Source organism: Pipistrellus kuhlii, unplaced genomic scaffold (assembly GCF_014108245.1).
Source record: "Pipistrellus kuhlii isolate mPipKuh1 unplaced genomic scaffold, mPipKuh1.p scaffold_m20_p_56, whole genome shotgun sequence".
NCBI lineage: Eukaryota > Metazoa > Chordata > Mammalia > Chiroptera > Vespertilionidae > Pipistrellus > Pipistrellus kuhlii.
In genome coordinates, this window is record NW_023425558.1 from 1,905,229 (window position 1) to 1,930,646 (window position 25,418).

General features: G+C 69.2%; 1 protein-coding gene across 1 annotated transcript in view; it reads right to left on the bottom strand.

Annotated features, from left to right (window-relative positions):
• MUC2 (mucin 2, oligomeric mucus/gel-forming) overlaps window positions 1–13,159 on the bottom strand; it is a 41,275-nt gene extending 28,116 nt beyond the window's left edge. Inside the window, 26 exon segments of the mRNA XM_045573789.1 lie at window positions 242–389; window positions 814–945; window positions 1,401–1,557; window positions 1,993–2,232; window positions 2,394–2,573; window positions 3,503–3,613; window positions 4,020–4,158; window positions 4,292–4,443; window positions 4,656–4,756; window positions 4,888–4,940; window positions 5,036–5,291; window positions 5,501–5,627; window positions 5,948–6,042; window positions 6,406–6,570; window positions 6,804–6,941; window positions 7,051–7,120; window positions 7,754–7,864; window positions 7,939–8,077; window positions 8,196–8,313; window positions 9,693–9,818; window positions 9,924–10,134; window positions 10,262–10,371; window positions 10,538–10,628; window positions 10,821–10,935; window positions 11,451–11,703; window positions 13,032–13,159. Coding sequence (XP_045429745.1) covers window positions 242–389; window positions 814–945; window positions 1,401–1,557; window positions 1,993–2,232; window positions 2,394–2,573; window positions 3,503–3,613; window positions 4,020–4,158; window positions 4,292–4,443; window positions 4,656–4,756; window positions 4,888–4,940; window positions 5,036–5,291; window positions 5,501–5,627; window positions 5,948–6,042; window positions 6,406–6,570; window positions 6,804–6,941; window positions 7,051–7,120; window positions 7,754–7,864; window positions 7,939–8,077; window positions 8,196–8,313; window positions 9,693–9,818; window positions 9,924–10,134; window positions 10,262–10,371; window positions 10,538–10,628; window positions 10,821–10,935; window positions 11,451–11,703; window positions 13,032–13,107 — 3,614 coding nt within the window. The 5' untranslated portion in view covers window positions 13,108–13,159.
• Between the last annotated feature and the right edge of the window lie 12,259 nt (window positions 13,160–25,418).

The following is a 25,418-nucleotide window of genomic DNA, read 5'->3' on the forward strand; positions in this document are numbered from 1 at the left end:
GCCGCCCCGGGCCCGCCCACCTGCAGGGACCCGCCCGCCCGGGCAGGGCTCTTCCAGGGGGCGGCAGGGGGGCGGCGAGGCAGGCAAAGGCCGCCCTGAGAGCCCAGGATGAGAAGGGAGCCTTGTGCCCTGGCTCCCACATGCAGGCGTGTGCAGGCATGTGCAGGCGTGTGCAGGCATGTGCACGGTGCCCGCGTGTGTGCCCACTCCCCCAGGGCCCCTATGATGTGAGCTTAGGTACCAGGACTGGCAGTCGTGCTTGGGCGGCAAGGATGCTCCGGGTGGGTAGTGGGTGTCCTCCACGTAGCAGCCGCACTGGTCTCCCTTGACGCACTTCTTCTGATCCTCGTCGTAGATGGGCCGGTCCACAGGGCACCGCGGGTAGCAGCCTGGTGGGCACAGGGCACTGGGCTGGGACCACGGTGGTCAGGCCCGCCCTTCGCCCCGCCCATTGCCCCGCAGGTCCTTCTCTCTGGGACGTTCCTCTGGGAAGGCAGGCCAGACCCGGGCCAGACCCCGCCCAGCTGAGCCGGGAGCACCGGGAGCACCGCCAAGGGGCTGCAGGGACAGCCAGGCCCCGCCCACTTCCTGCACCCCTCGGACCCGGACTTGGCCGTTCTCACTCCTTCATGTCCGCTAGTTCTCAACACAATGGCCCCCCAGCCATCCTCAGAAACGCCCCCATCCCGCCCTGCCGGCCCCTCGGCACTTCCGGTCCTGGCCTTACAGGTCGGGGGGCCTGTTTCTTTCCTGCCGCCACCCCCTGGGCTCGGCTCCAAGCCTCCCCCACCCCGGGCCGATGAGGAGGCTCACCCTCCAGGTGGGACACGGAGACGTTGGAGTGGATGCCCTGGACGGTCCTGCAGGTCTCGAAGCTGCGGTTCCCGCACGGCTCGTAGTGCCACTCACACTTGTCCGTGGGGTTGTAGTAGTCGCAGAAGATGGCTGGGGGGAGGGGGTCAGACTGGGGGGCGCTCAGGCCGGGAGGGGGGTCAGACTGGGGGGCGCTCAGGCAGGGGGGCTGGGGGGGAGGTTCCTGGGGGGAGACTCAGGCCGGGGGGGGGGGGCCTGGGGGAGACTCAGGGCGGGGGGGGGGCCCTGGGGGCGCTCAGGCCGGGGCAGGGGGGGCGCTCAGGGCCGGGTGGGGGGGCGCTCAGGCGGGGGGGGGCACCCCGGGGGCAGGCTCAGGCCGGGGGGGGGGGCCTGGGGGAGACTCAGGGCGGGGGGGGGGCCCTGGGGGGACGCTCAGACCGGGAGGGGGGGGCGGGGCGCTCAGGCGGGGGGGGGGGGCCCTGGGGGCGCTCAGGCCGGGGCAGGGGGGGCGCTCAGGCCGGGGAGGGGCGCTCAGGCGGGGGGGTCCCGGGGGCAGGCTCAGGCCGGGGGCCCTGGGCGGCACTCACGGCACAGGTCCGGCGTCCTCCAGAACACGCAGGCGCCCTCCTTGGTGCACTCCTGGGCGTAGGCGGCCACGGCGGAGCAGAAGCACTCGCAGTCGCCGCCGGTGTCGCAGGAGCAGCTGTCGCGCACGCAGGCCTCGTAGAAGGGCTTGGGGTCCACCTGCGGGGAAGCGGCCGCGCTGAGTCCCCAGCCTCCCGGGCCTCCCGGGCCTCCGCAGCCCCCCACGCCAGCCCCGCTCCTGGGACAAGGCGCACCCCAGCCGGGCTCCCTCGCTCCAGCCCAGAGCCCGTGGCCCCCGCTGCCCCCCAGCCCCGCCGCTGCCCGGATGAGCCCGGAGGATGGGGGGTCAGGTGTCCTTCTCCCTCCCTGAAGGTGCAGGAGCTGGGTCCAGCCAGGGGCTCAGAGGAAGTTAACATCGGCCACGCGCCCAGAGGACGCAGGCTGGAGATGAAGGTGCAGGACAGGGGACTCCGGGGACCCCAGGGGACGCCCCCAGCGAGCACAGAGCTGGGGAACGCTGCCTGGCCCGCCCCAGCCGTGCTCGCGGCCACGCCCACCCGCCTGGGCCACGCCCACCGCGCCGGCCACGCCCACCTTGCTGTGGCAGATCTTGAAGACGTCGTCCTTGATGATGCTGCACTGCTTCTCGGCCCAGGAGCGGCGGTGCGGCTTCAGGCTGCAGGGGTCGGGGGTGGAGGTCACGTCGGGGCAGGTGGGGGCCTCCTTCCAGCTGTTCCCGAAGTCCAGCGCGCTGTCCACCACCATGTGGTCCCGCGTCGTGAAGTCGTTGCTGGAGCGCTCGTCGAAGTTCCCGCACAGGCCGCACACGGAACCCTGGGAGACCGGCGCGAGGCGTCCAGAGGGGCCCGGTGGGAGGGGAGGGGAGAGGCGGGGAGGGAGAGGGCAGGGGGAGGGGAGGGGGAGGGCGGGGAGGGAGGGAGGAGGAGGGGGAGGGGGAGGGGCGAGGCGGGCAGGCGGGGGCGGGCGGAGCGCACCTTGTAGGTAGGCGCCAGCTTGATGAAGATGGTGGTCTTCTTGTCCCAGATGACGATGATGCCCACGCTGGTCTCCACCACCAGGTACTGGCCCACCTGCCGCGTGGTGTAGGCCACGTGCTGGCCCTCGTCCCGGTGGATCACCGTCTGCTGCTTGTCCTCCAGCTTCAGCTCCGTCCTCTGGGGGGACGGGGTCACGGGGGTCACAGCGGGTCCCAGGGGTCCCAGTGGGTCCCAGGGGTCCCAGCGGGTCCCAGGGGGCCCCAGGGGGGTCCCATCGGGTCCCAGGGGGTCCCAGGGGTCCCAGGGTCCCCAGGGGATCATAGCGGGTCCCAGCGGGTCCCAGGGGGTCACAGCGGGTCCCAGGGGGTCCCAGGGGTCCCAGCGGGTCCCAGGGGGACACAGCGGGTCACAGGGGTTCACAGCGGGTCCCAGGGGTCCCAGCGGGTCCCAGGGGGTCCCAGGGGGTCCCAGGGTCCCCAGGGGATCATAGCGGGTCACAGTGGGTCCCAGGGGGCCACAGGGGGTCCCAGCGGGTCCCAGGGGGTCCCAGGGGGTCCCAGGGGGTCCCAGCAGGTCCCAGGGGTTCCAGGGGGTCCCAGTGGGTCCCAGGGTCCCCAGGGGATCATAGCGGGTCCCAGGGGGTCACAGTGGGTCCCAGGGGGTCACAGCGGGTCACAGCGGGTCAAAGGGGGTCACAGCAATCCCAGGGGTCCCAGCGGGTCCCAGGGGGTCCCAGGGGGTCCCAGGGGGTCCCAGGGGGGGTCCCAGGGGGTCCCAGCGGGTCCCTGGGGGACACAGCGGGTCACAGGGGTTCACAGCGGGTCCCAGGGGTCACAGTGGGTCCCAGGGGGTCACAGCGGGTCACAGCGGGTCAAAGGGGGTCACAGCAGATCCCAGGGGTCCCAGGGGGTCCCAGGGGGTCCCAGGGGGTCCCAGTGGATCCCAGGGTCCCCAGGGGATCATAGCGGGTCCCAGCGGGTCCCAGCGGGTCCCAGAGGGTCCCAGCGGGTCACAGCGGGTCTCAGGGGGTCATAGCAGGTCCCAGCAGGTCCCAGGGGTCCCTGTGGGCCCCAGCTCCAGCTGACCCGCCCCGGGGTGGCGCTCACCCCCAGGAAGATCTTGATGGCCTTGGAGCAGGTGACGCCGGTGGTGCCACAGGGCACGTTCTCGGTGATGATGCTGAAGGAGCCCTGCCCGGAGCTCTGGCCGCAGTAGTCCTGGGGCCACAGAGCGCGTGAGCTAGCGCCCGCGCCAGCACCCCACCTGCCAGCCTCCGCCCCGCCGTGGAGGGGGCAGCCGTGCCGCACGAGGCCCCTCGTTCCCCTGGCCCCCACCCCCCGGGGCCCAGGGGGTCACAGGCTGGGAGGGCGGAGGGAGGGCCTGTGCCGGTGGACACAGCCCCGGGCCAGCAGCCGCGCCCGCATGGGGGGCCGGGATGGACGGTCGGGGACGGGACGGGAGGGCGGGGACGGGATGGGAGGGCGGGGGGGGGGATGGGAGGGCGGGGACCGGACGGGAGGGCGGGGACGGGATGGGAGGGCGGGGACCGGACGGGAGGGCGGGGGGACGGGATGGGAGGGCGGGGGGGGGGGGGGCAGAGGGACAGGGAGCGGGGGTCCACACCTGGACGGCCACGTAGGAGCAGTGCCCGTCGAAGTCGTAGAACTTCCCGTCGAAGGTGATGTAGTGGCCGCTGCCGTAGACGGTGCAGGTGCGGTAGCACACCCGCTGGCTGCAGGCCCAGCGGCCGTGGCGGCAGGTGCTGCGGAGAGCGGGACGGGGGCCTGAGGGGCCGGCCACGCCCAGCGGCTGTGCCAGACGCACCCTCACTGGGCCAGGACCCCCCGGGCACTCCCCTGGGGGCGGGGCGGTCGGCCAGGCAGGCCGCGGCTCACCAGGTGTTGCAGTCCACTGCGATATGGTCGCCGGGCGCGTACAGCTCCTGGTTGTGCATGCAGGGGCACTCCTCCTCCTCCACGCAGCCCCCCCGGCCGTCGTCCATCAGCCCCTCGGGGCACACGCAGCCGCTGACGCACTCCGCCTGGTACTGCGGGCAGACGGGGGGTCAGACCGGGTCCTCGGCTGCGCGCCTGCCACTGCGGCACCTCGTTCCCCCGTCCACCCGACCTCCCTCCCCGCCCCCCTCTGGGCAGGGACCCCGAGGAGGGGGCTGAGAGGGGCCCCGTGTCTCAGGCTGGCATCCAGAGCCTTGGGGCCCGCTGCCCCTCCCTCTCCCCCCCAGGCCCTGCCCGCACGCACTTGGCCGGCTGCCAGCGTCTGGCAGCTGACGGGGCGGGGGTTCCGGATGGCCAGCGCCGTCAGGTTGTTACAGTCAACGTGGATCTTGGGGGCCGCGCAGCCTGTGGGGCGGAGGGGCCACCTTGGGTCAGCTGCAGGGGGCGGGCGGGAAGGGCGGGGAGGGGCAGGCGGGGGCGGGCGCAGGGGGCAGAGGGCAGAGGGCAGAGGCCGCGCAGGGGCGGCGCCCACTTACTCTGGCCGAGCAGCTTGACCTGGGTGCAGTGCAGCCTCCCGTTCCGGCAGACGCTGCGGGCAGAGGCGGGGCTGAGCGAGCCGCCCGGCGGGTGGGGGCCCCGGGGGCCCCGCCTCCCGCCCGCCCGCCCGCCCCGGCCCACACCCACCAGCGCTCCTCCTGCCGCACGACCACGTCGCCCGCCTCCACGTAGCTGCCGCGGTGGTAGCAGGAGCACTTGGCCAGCGGCACGCAGCGGCCCTTCTCGTCCAGGAAGGAGTGGTCGGGGCAGCCGCAGCCGTCCACCGGCGCGAAGCCCTTGGCGCAGTGGCCCTCGGGCTCGGACAGCGAGCGGCAGGTGGGCTGGCAGGCGGTCAGGTTGTACAGGAAGACCTGCGACTTGGGGCAGGAGCCCACGTCCTTGTCTGCGGAGCGAGGGCCTGGTGAGGGAGGAGCGCCCCGCCCCGGGCTCCCCCACCCCGCTGTCCCCCGCCCGCCGAGGGCCCAGGAGGACCGGCCTGGCACAGGCCCAGCCACACAAGCACGCCCGCCCCGCCCCGCACTCAGGAGGCCCTGCCAGGCCTGCACCCCGCACTCCGGACGCCAGCCCCGGACGCCGGCGGGCGGCACTCACTGCAGACGAGCTCGCGCCAGCCCCACAGCATGACGCCCTTGGCGGCGCAGGCGCGGGCGTAGGAGGACAGCGCGGCGCACAGGCAGTCCTCGTTGTCCTGGCAGTTGCACGTGTCGTACTTGCACCTCTGCGGGGAGGAGGGGCTGGGACCTGGCACGCCTGTGCCCGCACCCCGGCTCCCAGGGCACTCACACACGTGTGCACTGACTCCCACGCGCTGCACGCATGCGCCTGCACGTGCACACACGTCTACACACCCACACGTGCTGCACGCCTGCACATGCCCGCGTGTACCCACATTCACACATACACCACGCGTGCACACGCTGACATCTGCACCACGTATGTACACGTGTGTGCTCGCGCATGCATTACACACATGCACCCGCATTCAGCAGGTTTCAGACAGCCTCCAGCTCCGGCTGGGGCAGGGGTGGGGCCACCCACCTTGTAGTACTCGGTGGGGTCCAGGGCGGCGTGGCACCTGCCGAAGGGGGTCTCCGCCTTCCTGAGCAGGGAGCACCAGTGCTCGGCGTAGTTGGCTAGAGAGGGGCGGGCTCAGTGGGCGTGGCCTGCAGCAGGTGCCCTGCGTCCGGCCCACCCGCCCCCCAAGCTGGCGTGGACGCTGTCCCCTCCCTCCCGGCCAGGCCAGCCCGGACCCAGGCAGGGTGCCCGCCCCTCCCGGCGGAGGAGGGGGCGGCACGGAGGGGGCGGCGGGCGTCCCGGCACAGGCCAGCCCCGGTGAAGGCCACCGCCCGGCATCAGCGGCCCAGCCCCCCGCCTGCGCTCGGCAGCGGCCGCCCTGGGCCACGGTGAACCGGCTGCGGCAGCAAGCAGCCGGCAACGGCAGCCCCGTCCCCCAGTGTCCGCCGGAGCCGCAGCTGGTGGGAATTGGGGGCGCTCACCGCTCTCGATGTTGAGGGAACAGGGGTCGTCCAGCCAGTCCTGCTTGTCCTGGCAGCTGGGCTGGGCCTTCCAGGTGTTGGCGAAGCCGGCAGCCGTGGCCTCCACCAGCCCGCCCGCGGTCAGGAAGTCGTCCCCCTCCTGGCCGTTGAAGTTCCCGCAGAGGCCTGGGGACCCACAGGGTTGGCAGGGCAGGGGGCAGGGGGAGGGGCACCGGGAAAGAGGGGGGATAGGGATCAGGGGCCAGAGGGCAGGGGTCAGGGGCAGAGGGCAGGGGGCAGGGGCAGAGGACAGGGGTCAGGGGCAGAGGGCAGGGGTCAGGGGCAGAGGACAGGGATCAGGGGCAGAGGGCAGGGGTCAGGGGCAGAGGGCAGGGGTCAGGAGAGCAGAGGGCACTCACCCTGCACGCGGCCCTGAGCGGCCTGGTCCAGCGTCAGGAACAGCTGCATGACGGGCAGCAGCTGGATCTGCAGCCTCAGGCCGAAGGCCGTGCTCACCGCCAGGTGGGAGGAGGACGGTTGGAAGATGGAGAAGCTGGCTGCAGGGGGGGGGGGGAGGGGAGCGCGTGAGGGGCCTGCCATCCCACCCTCTGCGCCCCTCCCCGCGCCCCCACACCCACGGCCCCCCCGCCGCCGCCAGGCGCTCACCGGTCACGTGGGGCAGGTTCACCCGCAGCTCGTTGAGCAGCACGCTGCCGTCCGCCTTGAAGACCACCACCTGGGGCAGAATGGGAAGGGGCACCCACGTCACCCACCGCCTGGGCAGAGCGGGGGGGAGGGCACCCAGGTCACCCACTGCCTGGGGCAGAGCGGGAAGGGGCACCCATGTCACCCACCGCCTGGGCAGAGCGGGAAGGGGCACCCACGTCACCCACTGCCTGGGCAGAGCGGGAAGGGGCACCCACGTCACCCACCGCCTGGGCAGAGCGGGGGGAGGGCACCCAGGTCACCCACCGCCTGGGCAGAGCGGGGGGAGGGCACCCAGGTCACCCACCGCCTGGGCAGAGCGGGGGGAGGGCACCCACGTCACCCACCGCCTGGGCAGAGCGGGGGGAGGGCACCCACGTCACCCACCGCCTGGGCAGAGCGGGAAGGGGCACCCACGTCACCCACCGCCTGGGCAGAGCGGGGGGAGGGCACCCAGGTCACCCACCGCCTGGGCAGAGTGGGGGGAGGGCACCCACGTCACCCACCGCCTGGGCAGAGCGGGGGGAGGGCACCCACGTCACCCACCGCCTGGCAGAGCAGGAAGGGGCACCCACGTCACCCACCGCCTGCGGCAGAGCGGGCGCCGGTAGGAGGGCCCGGGGCCGGGGGGGGGGCGGGGGAGGACGGGAGGGAGGGCACCCACGTTCTTCTGCTTGTCCGCCAGCAGCACCACTGTCTTCAGGCAGGTCTGCTTGTCGGTGGCCCCGCAGGGGGCCAGCTCGCCCAGGAGGGCGTAGGCGTCGGGGTGCTCGCCCTGCGGAGGACGGGGGTGCGTGGTGAGGCCTGGCCCGGGCTCGGCCCCCCAGGCGCCCGCCGGGCGCCGCCCACCTTGGTCAGCAGGTAGTAGCAGTCGCCGTGGAAGGTGAACTTCTTGCCGTCGAAGGAGGTGATGTGGGAGCCGCCCTCCAGGGCGCAGGTGCGGGGGCATGGCAGGTCTTTGCACACCCAGCGGCCGGCGGTGCACATGCTGCGGGCAGGGCACAGTCAGGCTCGGCATGTCCAGGCCCGCCCCACCGCCCGGCCCCCACCGCCCGCCGGCCCGGCCCCCGGCCCCCACCGCCCGCCGGCCCGCCGCCCGCACTCACCAGTGCTCGCAGTCCTGGCGGACCTGCTGGCCGGGGGCGTACACCCGCCCGTGCAGCTTGCAGTGGCACTGGCTCACAGGGACGCAGCCGCTGCCGTTGATGTCATCGTACACGGTGCCTGGGACAGGGGCGGCCGTCACCCTCAGCTGGTCCCCTGCCCGCCAGCCAGGCCTCCCCCTGCCGCACCGCTGGCCCCACACCACTGACCCCCACACCACTGGCCCCACCACTGGCCCCACCACTGACCCCCACACCGCTGACCCCCACACCACTGACCCCACACCACTGACCCCCACACCACTTACCCCCACCACACCACTTCCCCACACTGACCCCCACACCGCTGACCCCCCACACCACTGACCCCACACCGCTGACCCCACCACTGACCCCCACACCACTGACCCCCACCACTGACCCCACACCACTGACCCCACACCACTGACCCCACCACTGACCCCCACACCACTGGCCCCCACACCACTGACCCCCACACCACTGACCCCACACCACTGACCCCACACCACTGGCCCCCACACCGCTGACCCCACACCACTGACCCCACCACTGACCCCACACCACTGACCCCACCACTGACCCCCACACCACTGACCCCCACACCACTGACCCCCACACCGCTGACCCCACACCACTGACCCCACCACTGACCCCACACCACTGACCCCACCACTGACCCCCACACCACTGACCCCACCACTGACCCCCACACCACTGACCCCCACACCACTGACCCCCCCACCGCTGACCCCACACCGCTGACCCCACCACTGACCCCCACACCACTGACCCCACACCGCTGACCCCACCACTGACCCCACACCACTGACCCCACCACTGACCCCCACACCACTGACCCCCACACCGCTGACCCCACACCCCTGCCCCCCCCACCGACCCCCACACCACTGACCCCACCACTGACCCCCACACCACTGACCCCCCACTGACCCCCACACCACTGACCCCCACACCGCTGACCCCACACCACTGACCCCACCACTGACCCCCACACCACTGACCCCCACACCGCTGACCCCACACCACTGACCCCACCACTGACCCCCACACCACTGACCCCACACCACTGACCCCACACCACTGACCCCCACACCACTGACCCCCACACCACTGACCCCCACACCGCTGACCCCCACACCGCTGACCCCACCACTGACCCCCACACCACTGACCCCCACACCACTGACCCCACACCACTGACCCCACACCACTGACCCCCCACCCTGGTCCCACACCGCTGGCCCCCGCCCCCGCCCCTGCAGTGCCCTCTAAGTCCCACGGGCCTGGCAGGAGGTCTGCCCACTGAGTGCCACCAGGAGGGTGCCCTCCCCCCGGACTCCTAGCAGCCACCACGGCATAGGCAGGGGAGGGGCCTCAGTGCCGTGTCCCCTCTGCCCGGACCAGTCCCCTGACTTCACCCCCAAGACTCCGTGCCCCGCCCGGCCCCGCCGTGCGCACCTTCGGGGCAGAAGCAGCCGTCCATGCGGTGCTCCTCGCACAGGTGGCTGACCTCCAGGTGGGAGCAGGTGTCCATGCAGGGCGAGCCGCTCTCCAGGTACACCATGTTCCCGGGGCACGTCTTGGCTGCAGAGGCAGAGAGGCTGCAGCCCGGCCCAGGCCTCCCTCCCTCCCTCCCTCCCCTCCGGCCGCCGCCCTCGCCGGCCCTGCCTCCTCCCGGCCGGCGCTTACGGCAGAGCGCGGGGGTCCTCCAGTTCCAGGGCTGCCCGCCGGCGTGCGAGCACTGGCGGGAGAACTCGGCCAGCGTGCTGCACTCGCAGGCGGCGCCGGCCGGGCAGCGGCAGCGGTCCCGGGCGCAGGCGGCCACGTAGGGCTCCAGCGGCAGCAGGTCCAGGCAGCCCTCGAAGGCCTCGGCCGTCAGCAGCCGCTGGCACTCGGCGCGCTGCGGGCGGGCGGGCGGTGTGGGCGCGAGCCGGCTGCTCCCACCTCCCTCCCGGCTCCCGGCGGGGCGGGGTGGGGGAGGAGCAGCGCCCGCCCTGGGGGTCCTGGGCCGGGGTCCCCCGACTCACATGCTCAGAGCAGGACTGGGGGGCCGACTCCTCCTCGGGGTCGTCGCACGTCTCCCCCGGCTTGTTGATCTTCTGCATGTTCCCGAACTCCAGGGCACTGAAGAGCACGCCTGGGGGTGGACAGCCCGTCAGGGGCGCCAGGAGCCAGCACCCACACACACGCATGCACACACACACACGTACGCGCACACACACACACACACACACGCAGGCATGCATGCACACGCACACACACACGCATGCACACCCCCCGCCTGCCAGGCCCCGGAGCCGCACCGTCCGACAGGAACTCCGAGTAGGTCTGCAGGCCGTTGTAGTCGCCGCAGAGCCCACACGTGTGGTTCCGGAACCTGCTGTCCAGCTCCAGCTGCGGGGAGGGGGCGGTGAGCGCCCTGGCAGCCGGGCCCAGGCAGGGCAGCGGGAGCCCCTCAGCCAGGCCCCTCCCGCCCTCGTGTGGTTGGGCGTCAGCTCAGCAGAAGGGCCGGGTCAGCGGGGAGGGGGTCCTGGCATCAGGGAGGGCCCCCGCCCAGTGGGCTCTGTGCCCCCCGCCCCCACCCACCATGAGTGCGTCCTCGCGGTTCCACATGAGGGTGAGGCCGGCGCGGGAGAAGACCTTGGTGTAGGCGTCATTCTTCTCGATGAGCAGCCCCGAGCGGTAGTGGGGGGTGCTGACCCTGCGGGGGGGCGGGGGCATCGCTCAGCCTCCTCCTCCTCCCCGCCCCCCGCCAGAGGGGCCAGCCCCCCTGTGGGAGCCTCCCCCGCCTGCCCGGCTCCCGCGCCCTCTCCTGTGCTGGCAGCCCCCAGGCGCCCAGGAGGAAGGAGGGAGGAGAGCAGGCTCTCTCCTGCCCCTGCCCCCCCAAACTGGCACTGAGCCCCCAAACTCTGGGCCTCTGGAGCCCTGCAGCCACCCCCAGCCCAGCCCGGCCGGCCCCTGCAGGGGAGCCCTCGGGCAGTCACGGTGGGGCAGTAGCGGCCGGGGAGGGGCTCCCTGGCCTCCTGCCTCTGAAACTCCCGCCCGGATGCCCGCTGTCCGCCAGCCCAGCGGGTGCCGGGCAGAGGGCCCTGAGCCGCCGGACCGATAAAGCCGGTCCCGGTTCCCGTCCGCGGGCCGGGGCGCCTGGGCCTCCTCTGGTTTGTGAGTGAATCCGTGGCCTGAACCCCGGCCCCGCAGCCCCCTCCCGGCACTCACATGGCCCCGTTCACCACCACCAGCCGGCGGGTGAGGTAGACGGTGTCGTCCTTGACGCTCAGCAGCACGTGCTCCACGCCGGCCGGGCCGCGCCGCAGGTGCACCGCGAACTCCCGGTAGGCGTCGCGGCAGTCGGAGGCCAGGTTGTAGTCGCAGCGGCCGGGGAAGCGGAACACGTCGCCGTCGAAGGTCTTGTAGTGGAAGTCGCCCCAGGTGCTGCAGACGTTGTGGCCGTGGTTCCGGGCTCTGCTCTCTGCGGGCGGCGGGCGGGTGAGCGGCCGGACCCGTCCCGGGCAGCCCTCCCTGGACCCGGGCCTCAGCGGGGCCTCCCCTCCCCAGACCCTCAGCGGGGCCTCCCCTCCCCGGACCCGGGCCTCAGCGGGCCCTCCCCGAACCCTCAGCGGGGCCTCCCCTCCCCGGACCCGGGCCTCAGCGGGCCCTCCCCCGAACCCTCAGCGGGGCCTCCCTCCCAGACCTCAGCGGGGCCTCCCCTCCAGACCCTCAGACGGGCCCTCCCGAACCCTCAGCGGGACTCCCCTCCCCAGACCCTCAGCGGGGCCTCCCCTCCCCAGACCCTCAGCGGGGCCTCCCCTCCCAGACCCTCAGCGGGCCTCCCCCTCCCCGACCCTCAGCGGGGCCCTCCCCGAACCCTCAGCGGGGCCTCCTCCCAGACCCCTCAGCGGGCCTCCGCTCCACAGACCCTCAGCGGGGCCCTCCCCTCCCCGGGACCCTCAGCGGGGCCCTCCCCGAACCCTCAGCGGGCCCTCCCCTCCCCAGACCCTCAGCGGGGCCTCCCCTCCCCGGACCTCAGCGGGGCCCTCCCGAACCCTCAGCGGGGCCCTCCCCTCCCCCAGACCTCAGCGGGGGCCTCCCTCCCAGACCCTCAGCGGGGCCCTCCCCGGGACCCGGGCCTCAGCGGGGCCTCCCCTCCCCAGACCCTCAGCGGGGCCTCCCCTCCCCGGACCCTCAGCGGGGCCCTCCCCGAACCCTCAGCGGGCCCTCTCTCCCCTCCCGGACCCTCAGCAGGGCCTCCCCTCCCCTCCCCGGACCCTCAGCAGGGCCTCCCCTCCCCTCCCTGGACCCTCAGCGGGCCCTCTCCTCCCCTCCCCGGACCCTCAGCGGCCCCTCTCCTCCCCTCCCCGGACCCTCAGCGGGCCCTCCCCAGACCCTCAGCGGGCCCTCCCCTCCCCGGACCCTCAGTGGCCCCTCCCCGCCTGGGGACAGGGATGTCCCGTCCCAGCTGCCCGGGTTTCCAGGCCCAGTGACCCCGACCTGGCCCCTGAGAGCCCCGAAGCCTGGGCCTGGCCCCCAGCTGGGCCCCCGGGCCGCCCCCAGGCTCACAGACAGGCTGGGCTATTGCCACCCGGCCCCGCCCCAACACACCCTGGCCAGGGGTCACCTTCGGAGGGGCAGTGGGACCCCAAACCACCTGTCCTTCTGTCCCTCCTTCCTCCCTCTTTCCTTCTACCCAATGCCAGGGGGCAGAGCTGCGGGGCGCCCACAGGCCGGCCCCCGAAGTCTGGGCGGAGACCCCTTCCACTCCAGGCGCCTCTCTGGCCGGGATGCCCTGCCACCCCTCACCTCTCCGCAGCTCCGAGCCCCCGGCCGTGGCCAGGGCCAGGCACAGGCCCAGCAGGCAGGCGAGCGGCTGCCCCATGGTGGCGGCAGGCAGTGTGGGAGAGCGACCTGGGCTGGGGGCCGGGCCTTATATGGCCCAGGGGCCCTCAGAGGCGGGGCGGGCAGGGAGGGCGAGGCGGGTGGGGCGTTTGCCCAGGGACGGAGGGACAGCTGTGGGGGCTCCGGGGCTGCGTGAGGAGATGTTGACTCAGTTATCGCAGATTTATCTTTTTATTTATTTGTCTCCCTGGGTAATCTCCCTCCTCCCCAATTACCGGGAGCCGCACACGCCCTGCGGACCTCGGTCCCTCCCTGCACCCCCTCCCGGGATGTCCGGCCGGAAGCATGTCCTGCAGGCTCCCGGCCCCATCCCCCTGCCCAGCCCCAGGTCCAATAGACAGACCCACCCAGTCCACCCCTCTCCCCTCCAGGCCCTGTCCAGCCGCCCCCCAGGCCCCAAGCTCTCCCTGCACCCAGCACCCAGGGCAGCCAGGGTGTGGGCTCCTGGGGTGCTGCCCACCGTGGGGCCTCTGCTCCCGCCAGCCCCCCTATAATCCCTCTGTCCCAGGGGGTCCCTCCTCGGAGTTAATGGAACTGGAATGCAGGGAGCCCTGCCAGGGGCCTCCCAGGAATCACTGCCTTTGAGGCCCAGGGGCCTGGCCAGGAGCTGCCGTCCTCCAGGGGGTGGGGTTGGGGTCCCAGAAACGCCCTGTGCAGGCGTGGGCTCAGTCCCTGCGCTGCCCCCGCCCCCACGCCACCCCCAGGGGAGCACAGGGCCATGCGGGTCCCCTGGGCCGCCCTCTCGCCCACAGAGGTGACCTGTGGCCAGCCCACAGCCCCCTGCAGACGCCCTGAGGACCAGGGTCCAGCCCACCCTCGCCCTGGGGGCCCGGGCACCCGCCGCGCAGCTGGAGGGACAGGCCAGAGGCCTCCCTCCCACACGCTTGTCCTGGGAGGCATGGGCCCTGACTGGCGTCTGACGGGCACGGGGGTGGACGCCACCCCCATCCTGGGGTCCGCGGGTCCCAGGGTGAGCGGAGCCGGTCCACGGCCGCTGTTGCTGAGGCTCGGGGGCCGCCCGGTGGGGGGGAGGCAGCGGCCTCTGCACCAGGACCTCCTGCCCCAGGGCAAGCCCCCCGGTGTCTGGGGGGTGACCCGGAGCCGAGAGCCCCAGGCCTGGGGAAGCCCTCGTCCCGTCCCACGTGCCCAGTGCAGGCCAGGGACCGGCCGGGCAGGGGCTCGGAGCCCGTGGCGGGGTTCAGACCAGAGCCACGTCCCGGTGGAGACAGTGGTTTCCACGCCAGCGCCCCTGCCCGCGGGGATGGAGAGGCCCTGGTGACGGGGCCCCGTGCGGCCCCTCTCGACCCGCCTGGAAGCGGGCGGCCCTGGGAGGGGGAGGCGGGGCCCCTCTGGACGGGGCAGCGGGTGACCTGAGCCCTGGGTCTGCCAGCGCCCCTCCTGGCCCCGCCCCGTCTCAGGTGCCAGTGTGGCCGCCGTGCGCGGGGACCAGGCCGCCCCCGGGGTGGGTGGGACGTGGACGGAGCGGGCGGAGGCGGGGTGAGGGCTCCTCAGGCCAGGGGACCCTCTGGTCAGTGAGACGGGGGCAGGGGGGCAGCCCAAGACATCGGGACAGAAACACACTCGGACGCGTCCATTCAGGGCCTCGGACCCAGCGCCCTCAGACGGGCTCTGTCACTGCTGACGTGCAGACGGGGGGCTGTGCACCCCTCAAAGCCCCCCTCCCCGGGACCGTCCTGTCCCCCTCAGGGACAGGAGGAAGCTGCCGGTGGGCTCCCTGTGGACCGGGAGGTGATGTCCTCGGGCCCCAGGACACCTGCCCGGCCACCTGCCCAGGCCCGAGCCCGCACTCCCCCCAACGCCCGGTCCACGCCCGGCAGTGTTTGCCCGGACACTGACCACAGGGAGGAGGCCTCAAAGACGCCAGGGAACAGCCTAAGATGACGGCTCTGAGCTCTCTGTCCACAAACCTGACTCATCAGGAAGTGGGACTGGGGCGGCCCCGGGCGGAGGGAGAGGGCGGAGGAGGGCCCCTGAGCTGCCCCGCCCGGCCCCGGCTCCTCACCGGGGAGGGTGCGCTTCCTCGGCCGCCTCGGCCAGGCCTGGCACCCGCTCCGGTCAGACAGCTGTCTAGATGTTTCTGTGAAGGAATGTCCTTTTTTTTATTTATTTCTTAAAACATATTTTTATTGATTTCAGAGAGGAAGGGAGCAGGAGAGGTAGAAACAGCAACGATGAGAGAATCAGGGGTCAGCTGCCTCCTGCACGCTCCTTACGGCGATGGAGCCCGCAACCTGGGCGTGTGCCCTGACGGGAACCCAGCCTGACCCCCTGGTCCGCAGGGCGATGCTCGGCCCCGAGCCCCGCCGGCCGGGCACAGCAGACTGTGTCCAGTCCTGACGGTCCTGCTTCAGCTGGTTCTGTGGATGGACGCTGTGGGCTTCTCTGGTCAGCCCACCTGCTCCCCCAGACTGCAGAGAACACTGTCCCCGCACAGACAGCTCTGCTCCGTCCTTCACGCTGTGAGCGTCAGAGCATCCAGACCCGTGGGGAATTGTGCGTTTATCTTTGCCACACGGCCCACAGCCGCCGGGAGGCGGAATCCCAGCGGACGGGGCTGAGGCTCTGGGGACGGCGGGTTTGCACCTTGTTTATACTTTGCAATCGAGAGAGGGGCCTCTCGCTAACCGGTGTGGCTCCGGGGATAGAGCGTCAGCCTGCAGACTGGAGGGTCCCCGGTTCGATTCCAGTCAAGAGCATGTACCTTGTAGGAGATGTGTAGGAGGCAGCTGATCAATTAATGTTTCTCTCTCATCGATGTTTCTTTTTTTAAAAAATATATTTTATTGATTTTTTTATGGAGAGGAAGGGAGAGGGATAGAGAGTTTGAAACATCGACGAGAGAGAAACATCGATCAGCTGCCTCCTGCACACCTCCTACTGGGGATGTGCCAGCAACCAAGGTACATGCCCTTGACCGGAATTGAACCCGGGACCTTTCAGTCTGCAGGCTGATACTCTATCCACTGAGCCAAACCTGTTTTGGCTCTCATCGATGTTTCTAATTCTCTATCCCTCTCCCTTCCTCTCTGTAAAAAATCAATAAAATATGTTTAAAAAAGAGGGGCCACTCAGGTGGGCTCCATCAACCTCACAGGTGATAGGTGTGGGGGAAGGGGAGGCGGGAGAAAGCAGTGGGAAACCTCTGCGATTGGATAAGAGATGGAATGATAGACGCATGCTTCTCTGGCAGAGGTGGGTGCAGGAAGGTTACCAGGCAACAGTTCCCACAGTAAACCGCGGGAGAGGCTCGGCTCCCGGTGGGTCTGGAGGTGGGGCACGCACCTGACATTTACACGCGTGTTCCTTAGACGCCAGAGACGGCGGACAGGCTCAGTCCGGTGAGGCGGAGCTGGGTCAGGGACCAGGCGGGCGCAGCACTGCCCGCCGGGAGCTGCCAGCCCCTCCACGCGGCCCCCGCAGGCCTGAGGGGGTCGGGCTGGCGCGGGGCCCCGTGGCCTCCACACCGCCTGGCGTCTTCGTCTCTCTCTCTCCTCCTGGTCGCCCGGCTGTCGGGGGAGACGCGTGCTGGTGGCGGACAGCGGGGCTGGCCGGATCCGTCTGCACTACGTCAGCGGGCGCGGAATCTGCACCCCGGGCCGCTGGTCCCCGCCACCGCGCTGAGCGATCTCAGCAGGAACGAGTGTTGTTTGGGAGTTTTTGTTGTTGGGTTTTGATTTGTGGGTTTTTTTTTTATCTTTATTTATCTTTTTTTAATTTTTTTATTGTTGAAAGTTATACCTAAGTCTCCTTTCCCCCCAGGGGCCTCTCCGGTGGCTCCCACCCCCCGTCCGTGTCTGCTGGGGTCTGGGGTTGAGCTCTCGGAGCCGGTGTTGAGTTCGCATCTGTCGGGACAAGGTGTGTGCTCGTCTCTCCATCAGCGACGCTGCAACGGCATTGACCTTGACCGTCAACGGCTGTGCGTTCCCGGTGACCCCACGGCCCGCGATCTCCATACGGAGCCGGATTTAATTTGCTAAACTGCCTGGAGCGGCAGACCCGTGCCCGGCGATGTCAGTCTGTGGTTGTCTTCCTCGGGCGTCTGTGTGGCTCTGGCCCCCAGGGACCGGCCTTCGGAGGAGCCGAACACGAGCCTGCCTTCGCCCTGCTCCGGGGACTGTGTGAGCGGCCACGTCTCCTCTTCCTTCCTGTCTTCCTGGATCAGGCAGCCGGGGTTCCTCTGTGGGAGCCCCCCACCTCCGCCCCCCACAATGACAGCGGGGGCTGGGAGACAGCGGGAGGGCAAGAGCGAGAGACATAGGGAGCCCACAGGACCCGACGTGACCTTTGGGAAGAGAGAAGCACAAGGTCAGGAGAAAAGATCTGAAAAGAACCACGAGCACACAAAACCACACCCTATGACTCTCCCCAAAATACAACAACCCAACCCTAACCCTAACCCTAACCCTAACCCTAACCCTAACCCTAACCCTAACCCTAACCCTAACCCTAGCCCTAGCCCTAACCCTAGCCCTAACCCTAACCCTAGCCCTAACCCTAACCCTAACCCTAACCCTAACCCTAACCCTAACCCTAACCCTACCCTAACCCTAACCCTAACCCTACCCCTAACCCTACCCTAACCCTAACCCTAACCCTAACCCTAACCCTAACCCTAACCCTAACCCTAACCCTAACCCTAACCCTAGCCCTAACCCTAACCCTAACCCTAACCCTAAACCTAGCCCTAACCCTAACCCTAACCCTAACCCTAACCCTAACCCTAACCCTAGCATTAACCCTAACCCTAGCCCTAGCCGTAACCCTAACCCTAACCCTAACCCAACCCTAACCCTAAGCCTAACCCTAACCCTAAACCAAGCCCTAGCCCCAGCATTAACCCTAACCCTAACACCACCCCTAAATCTAACCCTAGCCCAAACCCTAACCCTAACCCTAACCCTAGCCCTAGCCCTAACCCTAACCCTAACCCTAACACTAACCCTAGGCCTAACCCCAAACTTAACCCTAACCCTAACTCCAAACCTAACTCTAGCCCTAACCCTAACCCTAACCCTAGCCCTAATCCTAGCCCTAACCCTGACCCAAGCCCTAACCCTAATCCTAACCCTAACCCTAGTCCTAACCCTAACCCTAACCTTAGCCCTAATCCTAGCCCTAACCCTAACCCTAGCCCTAACCCTAATCCTAACCCTAACCCTAACCCTAACCCTAACCCTAGCCCTAACCCTAACCCTAACCCTAACCCTAGCCCTAACCCTAGCCCTAACCCAACCCTAACCCTAACCCTAATTCTAGCCCTAACCCTAACCCTAGCCCTAACCTAATCCTAACCCTAACCCTAAACTTAAACCCAACCCTAACCCTAGCCCTCACCCTAACCCTAGCCCTAACCCTAACCCTAACCCTAGCCCTAACCCTAGCCCTAACCCTAACCCTAACCCTAGCCCTAACCCTAGCCCTAGCCCTAACCCTAGCCCTAATCCTAGCCCTAACCCTAACCCTAGCCCTAACCCTAACCCTAGCCCTAGCCCTAATCCTAGCCCTAACCCTAACCCTAGCCCTAACCCTAACCCTAGCCCTAACCCTAACCCTAACCCTAACCCTAACCCTAACCCTAACCCTAGCCCTAACCCTAGCCGTAATCCTAGCCCTAACCCTAACCCTAGCCGTAATCCTAGCCCTAACCCTAACCCTAGCCCTAACCCTAGCCCTAACCCTAACCTTAGCCCTAGCCCTAGCCCTAGCCCTAACCCAACCCTAACCCTAACCCTAACCCTAACCCTAACCCTAGCCCTAGCCCTAACCCTAACCCTAACCCTAACCCTAACCCTAGCCCTAACCCAACCCTAACCCTAACCCTAACCCTAACCTAACCCTACCCCTAACCCTAGCCCTAACCCTAACCCTAACCCTAACCCTAACCTAACCCTAACCCTAGCCCTAACCCTAACCCTAACTCTAGCCCTAACCCTAGCCCTAACCCTGACCAAAGCCCTAACCCTAACCCTAATCCTAACCCTAACCCTAGCCCTAACCCTACCCTAACCCTAGCCCTAACCCTAGCCCTAACCCTAACCCTAACCCTAGCCCTAATCCTAGCCCTAACCCTAGCCCTAATCCTAGCCCTAACCCTAACCCTAACCCTAGCCCTAACCCTAACCCTAACCCTAACCCTAACCCTAACCCTAGCCCTAACCCTAGCACTAAACCTAACGGTAACCCTAAACCTAGCAATTACCCTAACCCTAACCCTAACCCTAACCCTAACCCTAACCCTAACCCTAACCCTAGCCCTAACCCTAGCCGTAATCCTAGCCCTAACCCTAACCCTAGCCGTAATCCTAGCCCTAACCCTAACCCTAGCCCTAACCCTAACCCTAACCCTAGCCCTAGCCCTAACCCTAACCCTAACCCTAACCCTAGCCCTAGCCCTAGCCCTAAACCTAACCCTAACCCTAAACCTAGCAATAACCCTAACCCTAAACCTAGCCCTAACCCTAACCCTAACCCTAACCCTAACCCTAGCACTAAACCTAACCCTAACCCTAACCCTAACCCTAGCCTAACCCTAACCCTAACCCTAACCCTAACCCTAGCCCTAACCCTAACCCTAACCCTAACCCCTACCCTAACCCTAACCCTAACCCTAGCCCTACCCCTAACCCTAACCTTAGCCCTAACCCTAACCCTAGCCCTAACCCGAACCCTAACCCTAACCCTAACCCTAACCCTAACCCTAACCCTAACCCTAACCCTAGCCCTAACCCTAACCCTAACCCTAGCCCTAACCCTAACCTAACCCTAACCCTAACCCTAACCCTAGCCCTAGCCCTAACCCTAACCCTAACCCTAACCCTAGCCCTAACCCTAGCCCTAACCCCAACCCTAACCCTAACCCTAATTCTAGCCCTAACCCTAACCCTAACCCTAACCCTAGCCCTAACCCTAACCCTAACCCTAACCCTAACTCTAACCCTAGCCCTAACCCTAGCCCTAACCCTAACCCTAACCATAGCCCTAACCCTAACCCTAACCCTAGCCCTACCCTAAGCCCTAACCCTAACCCTAACCCTAACCTAACCCTAACCCTAGCCCTAATCCTAGCCCTAACCCTAACCCTAGCCCTAACCCTAACCCTAACCCTAACCCTAACCCTAGCCCTAAACCTAACCCCTAGGGGCAATGCTGGGGAGACAAGGAGGGGAGAGGAGAAGCTGAGGGAACCTCAGCCGCCGGCCGCAGCGGGCACCGCCAGGGCTGCCCCTGGAACTGTCCCCGTTGGTATCTGTCCACAGAGGCCAGGCGACGGCCTGGCCCTGAGCGTCACCCTCTGGCCGGCCGGCTGACGTGGGCCCGTCACACAGGGAGGGGGCAGGCCTCCCCCGGGCTCGGCCCGGCCATAAACACCGCTTCCTGCCCGCCGCCCGCTCACACCGAGCCCAGCCGTAAACCGAGGCCCATACAGACGGCAAATGCAGCCGGCACAGCCTGTCCGCCCACCGCCCGCAGGAGCCGGAGCCTCGGGGCCGGCCGAGCAGCAGCCAGGCCTCCTCCCGCCCACCTCCCGGCCTCAGAGCCCAGCCACGTGGGCACCTGGGCGCCTGCTAGGGACACGCCGGGCCTGGCAGGGCCCCAGCTCCTGATGGAGGAGCCGGCTAGGGTTAGGGCTAGGGCTGGCATGGGAGCTCCCCAATGCAGCAGTGAGGGCCCAGGGAGTGGGGGTCTGATGGGGGGCCGAGGGGTCTGGTCTCTAAGCCGGCCCTGCAGGAAGCGGCCGAGGCGAGGCCAGGGCCGGCCGCAGAGCAGCACGTGCAGAAGGACACGGGGAAACTGGAGCCCCGTGCTGCTGGGGGGCCGGGGGGAGGGTCCTCTGACAGTTACAATAGGGTTTCTGTGGCCCCCCGACGCCCCCTCCAGGCTCACCCCCAAAGGAAGCGACAGCAGGTGCAGAGGTCTCTGCTCACCACCCCAGCAGCATCACTCACAGCCCCCACCCGGGGCAGCCCCGATCCGCAGTGGGTCCCGCCTGCCTAAAGAGGAAGGGGCTGTGTACCTGCCCAGGGGAGGGGGCTGGGAGGACGCTGTACCGGGGGAGGGGAGGGAGGACACTGTGCCAGGGGAGGGGGGGGAGGACGCTGTGCCGGGAGAGGGGGGGAGGATGCTGTGCCGGGGGAGGGGGGGAGGGGAGGACGCTGTACCGGGGGAGGGGAGGAGGGAGGATGCTGTGCCCACGCCCCGGGCCCTGCCCCCCGGGACGCTGTACTGGGGGAGGAGGGAGGGAAGGAGGGAGGACGCTGTGCCGGGGGAGGGGGGAAGGACGCTGTGCCGGGGGAGGGGGGAGGGCAGGAGGGAGGACGCTGTGCCGGGGGAGGGGCTGGAGGTCGCTGCCCCGGGGGAGGGGGGAGGGAGGACACTGTGCCAGGGGAGGGGGTAGGGGGGGACGCTGCCCCGGGGGAGGGGGGGAGGACACTGTGCCGGGGGAGAGGGGAGGGGGGGAGGACGCTGTGCCGGGGGAGGGGAGGGAGGACGCTGTGCCGGGGGAGGGGGGAGGGAGGACACTGTGCCCACGCCCCGGGCCCTGCCCCCCGGGACTCCCCTGGGCCACGGGGACATGCTCCACATTGGCGTGGAGGGCGGGGGCGGGCCTGTCAGCGTGTGTCTCCGCTCAGAGCCATGGCAGCGACAGCCACAATTCCGACGAACAGCCTCCCACACGGAAACCCCGCCACGGGCCGGCCACGGCCCCACCATGGCCCGGCCACGGCCCAGCCACGGCCCCGCCACGGCCCGGGGCTGCGGCTGCTCCTCCCACACGGCCCTTCTCCAGGGGCCAGCCCTTCTCGAGGGGCGAGCGGACCTGGGGGCGGCGCCAGGCCCAGCCTGGGGAGGGGCTGAGGGTTCCCTGCCCGGTCGCCAGGGCCGCCCCGGACGCCTGTCCTGCTGTCGGGTGGGGGCGGGGCTGCGCCTGCAGTCCCCAGCACCCAGGCTCGGGGTGCCGGCCGCAGAGCCCCCAGGGGAGCCGGCCCCCACCTGCCCACTGCCCAGGGCCTGCAGAGAGGCCTGCCAGGGCCCGGCCGGGCGATGCCACCCGCTCCTTCAAGGAACAAACAAAGGTGCCAGTTCCGGGAACGGCCGACAGCTGGGGGCCAGGCTGGCAGGGCTGGAGTCCTCGCCGCAGCCCCCGCCCGCCCGCCCGCCGCCCGCTTTATGGCCAGGTCCTGTTGCGGGCAGGGCAGGGGCCGCACCACGCCCTCCGGTCCCTTCCGGGAGCGGCCAGGCCTGCGAGAACCGGCTTCTCCTGGCCGGGCCGGAGGGCGGGAACGGCCTTCGTGCCTCACCTCCGGGGGGGTGGGGGGTCAGCCGGGGCGCCACGTTCTCCCGGCCACAGAAGCGGGGCTGCAGCCAGGGGCAGAGGAGGGTCAGGCCTGCAGCCCCGAGGACGTACCCGTGTGGCCAGAGGCGCAGGGTCTGACGGCCACACGTGGGCGCAGCCCGTGGGGACCCACCTGCGTCTCCTGAGCCGTGGCCTAAACCGGCTGGGGTTGGGGGAGGGGCTGAGGATGGCAGATTTGGGGGGTCAGCCCGGATGGGGTGAGCGTCATGGTGCTGGGCCAGGGGCTTGGGGAGGGAGGAGGTGAGGCGGGTGGGGGCGTTTAGGGCCAGGGTGTGGGCACAAGGCCAAGGGTGGAAACTTAGGGCCGGGCTGGGCTGGGTGATGGGGGAGCCCAGGGCAGGCGTGCAGGACCACGTTTGAGAGCCGTGCCAGCCAGCATGGGGCAGGCCACTTCCCACAGGGTCTCCTGGGCCAGCTAGCAGGGCCTCCTTATTCCTGAGTCCTTCCCACCCAGACCCCGTCCACGCCCAGCAGACCACCCCCCTCGGACCCAGAGCCCAGGCTGGGCCTGCAGGCTTCTCCTCCACAGTGAGCCAGACCTGAGACAAGCTGGGAGACCTGGCAGGGCGCCCTCTGCTGGAACCGGGGCTGCAGCCACAGGAGGTTCCCCCCCTCACCTCCAGGCCCTGCTCCTCACGCCCCGCCCCCGCAGCGGCTCACTAGGCACCCTGGGGTGGGGGCAGCGGGCAGAACTGGAGAGGGGACTGGAGGGAAGAAAGGAGAGGGGGAGACGCTCCCGGGTGGGGGTGTTTCGGGGGTCTGACCCCACCACTTGCCCCAGGCTCCACCCTCAGGCTCTGCACACAGCGGCGTCAATAGCTTCCGCTGTGGAGGGCGGGCAGTGCCCGTGTACCCACTGCGGGCGGCCCTCCCCCCCCTGTGCTGGGGGACAGAGGTGAGGGAGTGTCCAGGGGCCCCTGAGGACACAGGCAGGGACGTGGGGGCCCTGCCTGGGGGCAGCTGGGAGGGGTGCACAGCTGGCTGGGTGTGGGGGCCTCGGGCCAGGCACCTCCCCCCGCTGCCCGCCCATGAGCCTGCACCCGCGAGGCCGCCGAGGCAGCCGTCCAGTTTGCGGGGAGCTGGGAGGCCAGGGCCTTGCTGGGTGGGCCCTCTCCCTGGGGGTGGCCCCAGCACAGGGACTGGCCCAGGGGCATGTCTGGGTTGGTCTCAGCACCCCACATTTCGGGGCGTGTGTCACAGTGACCTGAAGCCCCCAGAGAAGCCAGGAGGGCCAGCAGAGGGGGGACGAGCTTCCATCCTGGGGACCACCAACTGCCCCCCAACCCTGCTCCTGCAGCACCCCCACAGCCACCGGCCAGGCCCTGAGTGAGCAGGCTGAGCCCCGGGCCCGAGTCTGAATGGGAACCACCCCCCTCACCTGCAGGGGCACGGGGGGCGGGTGTGGGGCAGCGATGCTGGGACAGCCCCCGGGGCCATGCCCAGGTCTGGGGGCGGGACAGGGCCCCAGCAGGGGAAGAGACGCAGAGCTGGGCTGAGGAAGTGTGAGAGGGAAAGGCAGGGGCTGGGGCGCCTCCTGACTCCCACCTGCTGGGCTTGGAGAGGGGGGCCGGGGAGGCGGGGAGGGGCACCGAGGTCACCTGTTCTCACCAGCGGCAGGTGGGGGCGCCCGCCTGGGCCTGGGGTTGCAGGATGGAGCTGCCCCCACTGCCCCTTTGCAGGACAGGAGGGCTCGGGACAGCCACAGAGAACTTGGGGACCCCCGGGTCCCTCCAGCCAGGTGCACCCCAGAGCCCCACACCAGCCCCTCCAGGCCCGTGCAGATGCTCAGGAGTGTGGGGAGGGGAAGGGTCTGTGCCCGGGCCCCGCAGAGCCCGCTCCGGCCAGACCCAGGACCCTCCAGGGGGTCCCATCCACCCCTCCCACTCCCCCAGGCTCCAGAGACGGACACGCCAATACTGACACCCGCCAGCAGGGGGCGCGCGGAGCCCGCTCTCCCCGGGGGCGGACACGCCAATGCTCACACGCGCCAGCAGGGGGCGCGCGGAGCCCGCTCTCCATCCAGAAAGCTGTGCCTTTGGCGCAGGTGTGTGCACTTGAGCCCTCGTGTGAGCCTGCGAGCAGGTGAGGAACCACACACGTGTGTAAGCAGTGTGTGTCCAGCCACCTCCGTGTTTCCTCTGGGGTGTTTCCACGTGTGTGTAAGCAGTGTGTGTGTGCCCACGGACCTGAACACACGCGTGTAGGCACGACCGTGTGTGCCTGCCCACACCTACCCTGTGGGCCCCTGTGGTGGGAACCCTGCCCCTGCGGAGGCTCACCCCCTGGACCCAAGCCCGGCGGTCACCTGACCCCACCTCTGAACTGTCCGCAGCTGTGGGCCCGGCCCCGGGCCCGCCCGCCCGCCAGGACCAGGAGGCCGCTTTCCTGGGAGGGCGCTCAGGCTGGGCCCGAGGAGGCTGGGGCCTCCACTTCCCTGCACCTCTCTGAGCCCCGGCTTCCCCATCTGTTCAGTCTCCGTCTCCCTGCGGTGAATGCCAGCAAGCCTGTCAGGCCACGTAAGGAAGCAGGGCCCTAGCCCTGGCCGGCGCGGCTCAGTGGACAGAGCGTCGGCCTGCGGACTGAAAGGTCCCAGGTTCGATTCCGGTCAAGGACATGTACCTTGGTTGTGGGCGCATCCCCAGTACGGGGTGTGCAGGAGGCAGCTGATCGATGATTCTCTCATCGATGTTTCTGGCTCTCTATCCCTCTCTCTTCCTCTCTGTGAAAAATCAATAAAATATATATTTAAAAAAAATATATATATATATATATATGTAAAAAAAAGAAAAGAAAAGAAAAGAAAAGAAAGAAAGCAGGCCCTCTACACGCCCGCCCTGCCTCCCAGCTCCGGGGGGCCTTGGCCTCCAGCCCTACGAGATCGGGGCCCTGGCAGCTGCCTCGGGCTCCCAGGGCGG